The 10,950-nt window shown below is 40.9% G+C and overlaps 1 protein-coding gene across 4 annotated transcripts in view; it reads left to right on the top strand.

Annotated features, from left to right (window-relative positions):
* Positions 1-10,950, top strand: part of TLK2 (tousled like kinase 2) — a 41,137-nt gene that overhangs the window by 618 nt on the left and 29,569 nt on the right. For 3 of the 4 annotated variants that reach the window (XM_085083368.1, XM_085083371.1, XM_085083370.1), the window contains exons 2-4: positions 1,227-1,292; positions 7,882-7,953; positions 10,330-10,399. In XM_085083368.1, the coding sequence (XP_084939494.1) occupies positions 1,227-1,292; positions 7,882-7,953; positions 10,330-10,399 (208 nt within the window). The remainder of the gene's footprint in view (positions 1-1,226; positions 1,293-7,881; positions 7,954-10,329; positions 10,400-10,950) is intronic. The other variant, XM_085083369.1, reaches the window with a different exon arrangement.

Here is a 10,950-nt window from a genome sequence, read left to right as displayed (position 1 = left end):
AATCCCATCTTTGTCCTCACGTAGAGCTTCCACTTGGTCAGGAGCTGTCTAAAGCAAGGCACCTGAGTAACAACATTGTATGGTTGCTTGGTGTTGTGGAATTAAGCTGTGAGTTATCCAAGTGTTGGTACTGCTAATATCAGTCTTTCTGAGCGATGAAATGGTGACAGAACTCATTTTAAACTAGGTCAGGGATAGTGAGTTAATTTTTGAGGGAGATACTGAGTTTTGAATAACATCAAGGTAGATGGTAAAGAAACAATTGTTAGATGATTTTCTGAAGCCATTTTTTTGAGAAGAAACGTTGATGCTACATTGCTCAGAAAAACGCAAAGTGATTCAGAACTTGAAGGAGTTTAGTTGGAGTTCGTGATTTTCTTTCTGCTCTGCCGCTCAGACAAGTTTGAGTCTGGGAAGGGAGCATGAGGAAGCCAAATTCTCAGTTGTAAAAAAGCGTAGTAAGGAAGATTAACACTAGAAGTTAAGGGGTAACAATTTGGGTTGCTGAAGTAAGAGTGTGGGATTTTTTTTATCTTTTCCCCTACTCTTAAGACTTTTAACATATTGTTTTTCTTGCATAAAAGCTTATGGCATTTACTGTACTGTGATCATGTTTTATATAGCATTACAACTTCTTGTGTACTTTATCACCTGTTTCTTGCCTCTTTTCCCTGATTTTTGTCACTTCAGCATCTCTAGCTGTACCAGTACAGATAAAACCAAGCATCTTACTGCAATAGCTAAAAGCATAGACACTGTTAGAGCTTTAAAGCAGTGCCAATGTACTCAGTGTTCACAAAGACTGTTAGGACCTCTTCCTTTTAAAGGAATAACCTTTAAGAGATACAGGAAAGCAAATCTTAATTATGTTTCCAATATGTTTGGAGCAGAAAGTACATGCCCTTTCCTGTAGGGGTGAATATTTAAAATTCATTTCTAAGGCAATCCAAGTAAAAACACCTCATTTCTTGGAGGCCTCACTTTGAGCAAAGCTGTTCTGTTACTGAGTTTTATTTTTACCTGTTGTTATGCAGTTCTACCTTGTACTAGTCAGTAAACTGTTAAAGTGCGTTACACTTATTGCAAACAATATATTTATTTATTTACTTGTATTCTTGCTAATTTGCAATAGATCAGCCAACCATTGATATGAATTAGCATGACTCTACTATGTTGCAGCAAATCTTGGTTGCAATATTAATTTCAGCTACTACATTCCCTCCCAGGTTGGTGCTTCAAATTCCCTCCCTACCCCCCCAAGTCTCCGTCCGTCATGCTCCGCACTGGCATTGGTAGGTCACTGTCTTAAAGGGAATATTTTGGGAAAGCTGTGATACAATTTTGTGTGATTCAGCCAAGATTTTTAGCTGGCTCAAATGAAATGTTTAAGGAAAGAACCGTGGAGGAAGTGAGTGCCATCTAGTGGGACAGGGCCTGGCCCATCCTCCTGGGATGGAAGGTATCTGGTGCTGTTAATTGCATAAAAGGAAGAAATGTCATCTCAGATGCTCAGATGTGATTGGGTGAAGGCAGGAGGCAGTTGTACTGAGCTTCCTGCCTTCCTCCCACTGGGTGTATCTCCCTGTGTGTGGCTTCTTTCTTTAATCTTTATAAACACAGGGTATATTTTGAACATGCTTAAAACTAAAGCGTTAGTTTATACCTTAATACAACTTCAGCTTCAAGCCCACAGTTCCTTTGTGTTATTAAAGAATAACTATAGGTGTTTTGAGATATGAGAGCAAGCTGATCTCAAATAAATTTCCAGGCTGGAAACTAGCAAAAAGCTTCTAGCCATCAGAGTCATGGGATTCTGGAAGAGCTTTCCAGTAACAGTAGTAGAGGACAGAAATCCTAACCTGTTTTGGAAACAGCTGTGTGCTGTCACTTCCTGTGGTAGCTGAAGGCACAATCCAGTGACCGAGGTCATTGGCAGCCCCAAAAGCCTCAAAATTCTGTTCCAAGTCTGTAATGATATTTCTAACTTAGTAGCTGAAGAAGGTATTTCACTAGAAGCTTGGAGTTAATTCATTGAATCAAATTTATGAGCAAGGGATGTTTCTAGGCAACTGTTATACTCTTGTGGTTCATCCAGGTCACTAGATAGGTTCAAAAAGCTGGTGATGCTTTAGATATCTATTCTTGCCATATGGTGAAGCGCCATTTTCCCCAAATTTCCAGAACAAATCTCCCTGAATTAACACATGACACTCTGACACTGTTCCTGCTTATTTAGCTCATGTTTATATTTGCTTACTGGGAAAATCTAAGTGCATTCCCATGAGGTGTTATCCTGACTAGACATCTACCTTGGGTCAGGAGGCCCAGGAGACAAAATGTGAGTTATTTCTCTAGATAATACTGTTTAATTTTGTCTATTCTCATCTTCTGCCTCCCTTCCCCCTATTTGGATGCTGCCTTTAAGATATCAGGTGGGTTAACTCCTAGGGATTTGTGTAATTTCCACAGACTTTTCTTGACAAGAATGGGAATAAGTAATTGTAATGGGTGAATCTGTATTTGCACACACCCTGTTTCAGGCCTAAACATGGTGGGTCCTCACAGCAGCACGTGTATCTTCTACAGGTTTAGAATTCAAGAGATCTCTGAACCAAGCTGTGTGTGCCACTTTTATAGTTAAACTATAAAGGCTGAAGTACTTCTAGGGAGAGTAACTGAGCTGTAAGAATCTTGTAGATCCATCTGACTGTGCCAGAATTGAAAAAGTATTCTTCTCTTGGTGGTAGGTAGTGCTCCCTTTCCTCCTGCCTTGAGGTAATGCTGCAGAATATATGCCACCAAAAAGTAGCTCATAAAGAACAGTATTTGCTTGTATTAGTTTGGTTTTACTCTTTCTCTGTAACTTTAAAAGTCTTGATCACTTCAGGAACTCCAGTTCTGTGATCTACTCAGCAACAGTTTTAGCAGCAAAGTTACCAAGTTGAGAATTCGTGTTTGAGGGTAATCATGTCTTCCTTGGAAGGAAGTGGTGCTGCACAGTGGTGGTCCCTAACATGTGTCATAGGCCATGAGAAGAACCAGTTAATAAGAGTTTTAAAACTTAGAATTGAATTTATCAGCTACCACAGAGTGTGCCAGCACTTTATGCCAGATACTTTAAAACTGTTTGGATGCTTCTGTGTGCAGCATTACTTCAAATGTGTTGTCTGGCTATTAGAGCCCAGAAATAGTTGTCACATCTCAGTTCTATTTCTGCTCCTGAGCTGAGGGTTCGGATGAGTTGTGTGACCCTTCTGTCCAGTTTGCCATCAGTAAAATAAAAATACTATGTTTCCAACCAGAGAGAACTCCTAAGGCATAATGGAAGCCAAGCAAATCCTGCTGCAAATCTGCTTACCTATCTGATAGAGTGGGGGTTACCTGTGAACATCTGAGAGTAGATTAACTTCTCCTGGTAAAAAGACCTCAGTGATTCAGGGATTTCATTATCAGCAGTAATACTGAGCTTTTCTAAAGGTCCAATTAAGAAGCAAGTTGTAATTTTCATACGTATGTGATGCTTGAAATAAGATAAGAATACGTTAATTAAACCTGTCTGACACAGTAGCTCTGGACCAGAGTAACTGTGAAATCATTCAACCGTTTCACTTTGTGTAAAACTGTGTGGAGTCAGCACTAACCTTCAGTGGAACTAAGAATTTACTTTTTGCCTTTGAAATCTCTTGATTTGCTACAGAATTCAGAGGAACTTGGGTTATCCTGGCTTGGAGTAATGAAGCATGTCCATCTCCATGTCTCCCCCATTTAGACAGCAATAGAATTTCGCAGTGCACGTTGCTGTAACCCTATGTTGGAGACTCTGGCTAGGCAGCTGGAATTCCTAGAGCTCCCTTTCAGTATGAGGAATTGGAGAGCAGAAAATGGAGACTGCCCAGTTTGAGTTGTGGAGTGATGGATCAATTCTGAGAACTTGGAGAGGCTGTGGAAATGCACAAGTCATGGGAGGCAGGAGATGGTAAGGGGCTGAGTCAGCTTGGCGTTGTTCTAGATGGTCTGGTGGGAGCTATTAGTAGGATAAGTTGTTTCTTTTGAAGTCTCAGCCATTGAAGCTTCACTATGGGCTTTCCAGGGGCTCTGGTAAAGGGAGAAATGACTAACGAGCTCCTATGAGTGGCCAGATTTTAAATTCTCGCCTCTGAGTAGGAGTCTTGAAAGTGCCTGCTGCTGTTGCATCCACTTCTCAACATGGAAGCTTTGTTGTGCATGGGTAGGCCACAGACTTCGAAGCAGCAGTTGATAGGTGAATCACAAGGGAAAAGAGAATGCCAGCTTATCTTGGAGAGAAATTCCTTGTGGAGGAGGAAGTGTGTGCTGTTCTTGTCATTTGGGTAAACACTATAGGAACTATTAGCTTGTTTCAGATGACCCACGTATTTTGGATTTTTGCTGAGCCCCATCACCAGTTGCCTTGAGAGGGCACAGTGGATGAGTGGGTTGGAAGTGAAAGCAGAGAAGCACATTATTATCCCAAAGTGGTCTATGCTAGGAAGGCCAGATGACTTCTGGAACAAAATTAATAAACCCTTCCTGTGTAAACTATTGTATGTTTATTATTCCCCACTGCTTCTTCCCTGGCAATATTCTGATGTTAATGTTCTTTGCCTTTGCTTACTTGGGGTTTTTTTCCAAAAATTCAGGTTTATTCCTTTAATTCCTTTTGTGTCATGTCCACTTAAAAATGGTATGCTAAATTAAGTACTGAACATTTATTCCAAGTCAGTTGCCAAGTTAAATATAAACAGTCAGGAATGATAAAGTATAAATTTGAAATGTTTTTTATACACACATTCACTGATTGTTAGCTGAAGGGAGATACTCGGATGTATGGTTTCTCACATCCATACCTAAACGTGTTGCTATAAGCAGTTGATATCTAATTTTACGCATAACCTCATGTTAACTGGATAATCAGGAAGACTTCCTTTTCCTTTCTCTTGCCTCACTACATGAGAAGAGGTGCATCTGAGCACTAGGTCACTTTCCTGAAACATCCTGGGTGTATTCCACCTTTATTGCTTTGAGTACAGCATGTTCTAGTGAACAATTTGAGTTTCCATAGCCAGAATACCTCAAAACAAGATTTTTTGCCACCTTTGCCAAGTTCAGCTCTTGTCTGTAAAGGTCTAATCCTTAAGAGTAAGAAAAATGTCAGTGGAAGGTCCTCTCAAAGGTAATCAGGGGAAAGGGAAGGTCAGGCATTTGACCCATTACATGGGTCAAAAATGTCTACAGAGAATTAAATGTGCATTTGTTCACCAATCAATACATGTGACAGTGAAATTGCTGGATACTTGCAGACAATGACAAGCTGTTCTGTTCCAGTTCCATAATGAAGGAGTTGATTCCTTCTCACCCTTTCTACTACTGCACTAAGTTGAATTTTACCACAGTGTCAGGGTAGGTTCTAGAGGAAGATTTAAAATAAAGCAAAAAAAGGGGGTTTTTTTCTGTTCAAGAATCTGATCAGCAGCAAGCTACTCTTCTATTGATGCAAGAAATGGTTTTGATTCCAGCTGGTAGAGCTAAAAAATTCCTGTGCAAGGTAGTCAGTACAGTTAGTTGTAGTACTGCAAATAAGAAAAACATTGTGGATTTTATATTAGGCATTTCTCCAGCTGTTTGCATCCCAGAACTTTACATTCAAGTGCAAACTGAGTGGGTTTCTTGTATTGGGCAAGATAAACTTGTATTTCTGGAAACATTCCTAGTATCACTCCTAGCTATTATAAGTGGAAGTTAATCAGTTAATTCTCCAGGTGATCTCAGATTACAGGGGTCTTGCAGAAGAATTGCCTTGTGTAAGCCACTGACATTCCCCTTAAATTGTAATGTTCCTGGAAAGTTCAAATGTGGTGTTTTTGGAGCAGCTGCTCCCATCATTTGCTATCTATCCGCAAAATGGAGGCAGCAAGATTTAAGCAAATGTAGAAACAACTTTCACTTTCATCTTCATCATGTCAGAACCCCAGTGTGAGACCAGCAAATGCTCATTCGGAGAGATGCTTCTGTATTTCACAAAGCTCTCACCTGGCACAGGAGGTTGGTTGTTGCCTCAGATGTGCTGTTGGGGTTGAAATTCCTGAGAGAACGGAAAGATTTTGGAGGGCAGCATTTGAGCACTTTATAAACAAGCCATTTTCATGTGTGAAAGGATTCACTTTATGTTGCCACTTGCTCTAAGATTTTACAATTTTTGTAGCAGTGAGACTTTCACGTGGATGTAGCTGAGGTTAGTGTTGGCACTTCTGTTAAGTTCTGTTGGATAAGGAGTAAATTCATGGAATAACCAAGAGTTGTACCTATAGCATCTGTGAGACATCACGTTGGGTGGTGGAGAGCTTGCTGCTTTGATTGAAAAGCAACTATTGCTGGAGAGATTAGGTGAAACATCTCTCTAGCCCTGAGCTGTTTGTGTGATCCCTTGAAGGGATAGTGGTATGGCTTAAAGAATGTAAACATGCAATTTTTCTCTAAGGGAATCCTAAATGTTTTGCTTCTTGAGCTATTCAGGTGCTGGATTTTCTTTTTTGGTTGAAGCAACTGAGCATGTCATTTTAGGAGAAACAAATTTGGTATTTAACACTCACAGTGAACACAGAAGGTAAACAGAACTTCTACTTTGAGTACATGACTGCTTGGGAATTTGGGTTAGTAGTAGCTAGATTATGTCACAATTTGATGGTGGTGTTTGTCCCTTAAATAGGAGAGGGAAAACATCCGTTCAAAAATTACCTATTATGGGGCTTCTCTATGGTGTTAAGGTTTCTCACCCACTCCACCACTGGAGTCTTCTGCTCAAGTGTATAATGAGAAGTGGCTTTGCTTTGAGAAAAGATTGATTGGTGGGAAGTGGTTACTGCAAAGTTAAGAATGCTAAGATAGAAAGCAACTTGGGGAAAAGATGCTCACAAGTTATTAATGGAGAACTGGCTTTATCATGTCATTCTTCCTGTTAATATGTTCCATCATTAATTGTGAATCTTGTTTTTACATCTTTGTCAAATTTGTCTTCATTTCTTAAGTTAGATCTGTAGGAGGATACTTTTGTGTCAGGATAAAACACAGTGACTTTGCATGATTCACTTTTTCCTTTTAAAACCAGTTTTGCTGGAGATCTTAAATAATTTTCAAACTGCTTGGATATGTAAAAATGCAGATGTGTATCCAGCAGAGCCTGCAAAGATGCAGCAGACTCTTGAGGTACCTGGTTACTATTCTGGTAAATCTATTCCAGCCTCTTGAGTTTGTGCTGGGTGGGTGCTCTGTGGGCCCATCACATATGGGTCCATAAAATAACCAAGTGAAAAAGGTTGTATTATGGGTACCAGTTGTACTGCTGTTAACACAACTTTCACTTGTTCAGTTTCCTAGTGTTTAAAAAAACAGTAAATAAAATTACACATTTAAGTCAGTGGTACAGCCAGCATCTGATAACAGTAATAGCTGGCTTGCCAGTTGGAAGATGCTTCTGAATGCTTAGCTCAGAGTCAAGCAGGTGCTTGCCTGGAGAGCTGAGCTTGGAACTCTTGCTACGCAACAAATAAGAAGGTTTTCTTCCTCAATCCTTAGACGTCTATAAATATCACCTTGGCTGTTTTGTGGATGTGGTTAAATAGATCAGTTAGAATAGGAACTGATGCAGAAATATTCCAAAGGCTGGATCCTGAGAGAAAAAGAGTTGAGCAATCCACTGTCCTGCTGCAAATGGCTTCTGAAGCCTCTTACTGCCCCATACCTTGTCTGGAAGTTTGACCTGTGGTGCTCTAGTAACCGTAGTTAGCACAGAGATTCAGTGTTTGTTAGGATGGGTCTGCCTTGTAGGGAAGTTGTTTCTAACAATCTTTGCTTGCTTTTCACTAGGGTCCATTAAATAGTGAGTCTTCCAACCAGAGCTTGTGCAGCGTGGGCTCTCTGAGCGATAAAGAATTGGAGGTAAGCAGGCACAGCTCCTCGGGGTAGTTGGGTTTAAGGTGAACAAGATTGAACTCAAAACATGGAAGAGTCAGTGACAGTCATCTTAGTTTGGAGAGTGAAAGGGACCAGGGAAGTATTTAGCTTGATCCTCCAGGTGTTGAACCTCTGTGTGAAGCTTCTCCTCAATGCTTCCTACCATTCCAGGCAGGTTTTACCCAATCCCAAACACAACATTTGTAAAGCTCAGCTTAGGAAACTGTTTTCAGTTCATAAGGAGTTTTTTGGAAACACATAAAAAATCCAGAGAACATTAATGGAAAAGTTTGCCATATCTATCAAATATGTGAGTTCACCTAAGCCTATATAAGGCAGAGCATTTTTGTGGATTGCTCTGTGAAGTCTGGGGAAGTGAAAATTGATGCTTTGTTCCTGGTTAATCTCACTGCTTTAGGATTAACTATTTCAAAATGCTTGCTAAAGCAGTAAAATGAGTTTTAGTTGGATATTTACTCTAAAATTCCATGTTAATGAATGAGAATCTCGAATGTAAGTGCATTTTCTTATGCATTTCTGATGATCCTCCCCAATAGTTACCAGGTAAGTTTTGGACTATATTTCCCTCTGTTATATGGCAGTACTGGTATGAGAGGCTTTTGAGAATGCAGTATCTTAAACTCCATAAAGTAAGTGTAGTTAATAGTGAGAATCTGAGTATTCATTCTTTTAATTGGTTTTTTTTTTTAATGAACTTTTGTGGAGAGATATAATTGACCGAGCTGATGTACTCCAATCTCCCATTCCTTCCTTTTAAGTCTGTAGCAGATAATGTTGTGTGTCATTTTTGTTATGTAAGTACTTGAATGGAAAAACAGCTTAAACTGAGTCTCATTAATATGCTCAGAGCTCCATGGAGGCTGTAATGGAGCCTGTGGTGTTACAGTCACGCCAACACTGTTCAGGAGCTGCTCTTCACTACACAGTGAGGAGACAATGTCACTGACTTTTACATGTACAGGGGCTGAAACAGCAAGTCTCTGGTAGTTTTGGAGTTTTCAGTCCCCTCATTCTAAAAAGGTACCTTGCAGACACAATAACCACCTTTGTCTTAACATCTGCTCCATCCTCTTACGAAAACAGTGTGTTTGTGAATGCCCAGGTGGTAACATGGTGCTGTAGATGTCCACCACCCACTGGGGACACAGCCAGGTTTAGATTCAACTTTATCCTTTTTACCCTACTAAAGGAGGGAGTTTATTTTCTGTGCTTAGTGTGTGCTAGTCTTTTGGTAGAGATCTTTAAACAGGGTACTTGAGATTTGGGTTTCCAAAGAGCATGAAATTTAGGTCTACCACAGACTCTCTGGCCATGGCTTTCCCTTCCCCCAGACCTGTGTTTTGCACACAGTGTTTTTCTCCCTGCCCCCAGGCTATAGTTTAGTCGTGGCTGCAGTGGTTGGAGAACATACAGCTCAGGAATTATTTGGGATACTTTGGGATGTTTTTAAAATTACGATGGTGATGCGAATGACAAGACACCTCTTCTTCCAGCAACCTCAGTGAGCTGCTTCCAGCAGTGCTTCCCAGTGTCTTTGGCAGGTTTGGCCGCAGATGTGACTGTGGTGATCTGGAAAGCACTGTGCCAGGGTCTCCTCCATTCTCACATGTTTAGCCTTGCTAGCCTTGTACAGACAGATAGGCATGACACTTCTGGAGCCTTCAGGCCTGTCAAGTGTGCTCTGTATTGTGCCTGTGCATAAATAAATTGATTGTGCATAAATCACTGATCAGCTGCCCATCAGGTCTCTGGGTGGTCACAGAAATGGCACCCTTGACTTCAGTGAGAGCAGGTGATGTGCAAACAGAAGTCTAGGTGAATTGCTGCATCTGTAGCAGCTTTGTCCTGGCTTCTGTCCTGGGATGGTTCCTGTAGCCATCTGAAGTGGGCTTCAAGAAGCATAACCTGCAGGCAAATTGAATTGGCTTAAGAGACTGTAGATTGGACTGCAGATTTGCATGTCTGTACTTAAACCTCTCATCATTATTCCCCTTGTACCAGTACTATGATCACCTTGAAATGGTATACACAGGTTTTTATAAGTGTTTGAGCTCACTCTGCTGACCCTGTGAGGTCACTGGGCAGTACAGGCTGACTTGCAGCAGTTGAAATAGAAAAAATAAATTTACCTCCTTGTTAACCACATTCTCTCCCTCCTGCAGCACATCTATAAGAAGGTAGCAGCTCTTTGACAGCAGTTGTTTCTTTGGGTACCAACAATAGAAACAAATGCACCAGAGAAGTGAAACAGCCACTGGGATATGGATCATTGTGTGTGGGCATTTTCTTTAAATATGGGAATAATTGCAGCAATGTTAATTTTGAAGTATTGTTTAACAGACTCCCGAGAAAAAGCAGAATGACCAGCGGAACAGGAAGAGGAAAGCAGAAGCCTACGAAACCAGTCAAGGTAATCCACACTCCAACCCCGCTGCAGGATTGCCGCGTGCTTGGTAACTCGGGCACATTGTGCACAGGCAGTGTCCTAGGAAACTAATGACTCTTCTCAAGGGTGTGTCAGGTAGCTTGTCATAAACTTTGTCAAAAACTACACCATGATGGTGTATTCTCTTTTGGGAGCCTTGTTATCCTTATTGGCAGCAAAATACGTGGCTTGTTCACACAAACTCTTACGTTTTTACAGGACAGGCTGCCCAGCGGCTTCATATGCTGTTCTGAAGTGTTGTTTTGGTCCTGTGTCACTACATATACAGCAGCCAGACTTCAGAATACAGCCTGTATCTCTTCCTTGCTTTCCAAGACATGTGCCTGCCTTGTTAGAGCAAGTTCTCACCATGACAAATCAGGAACAAGCTGTACCTATGCAGGCAGTACTGTCCTGGATGCTGTGGAAAGCCTGGCATGTTCAATTCAAGTTCAGATTTTCTAGCAAATGGGCAGAGGGGCAGATTTTGATTTCTTTTGTTCTTCGGCAAGAAAGTAATGAGAATTGTGTTGACA

Source organism: Lichenostomus cassidix, chromosome 27 (genome assembly GCF_008360975.1).
Source record: "Lichenostomus cassidix isolate B80296 chromosome 27, HeHo_3.0, whole genome shotgun sequence".
Classification (NCBI taxonomy): Eukaryota; Metazoa; Chordata; class Aves; order Passeriformes; family Meliphagidae; genus Lichenostomus; species Lichenostomus cassidix.
The sequence above is the reverse complement of the archived record's forward strand: the minus strand, read 5'-3'. Positions and strand labels throughout refer to the sequence as shown.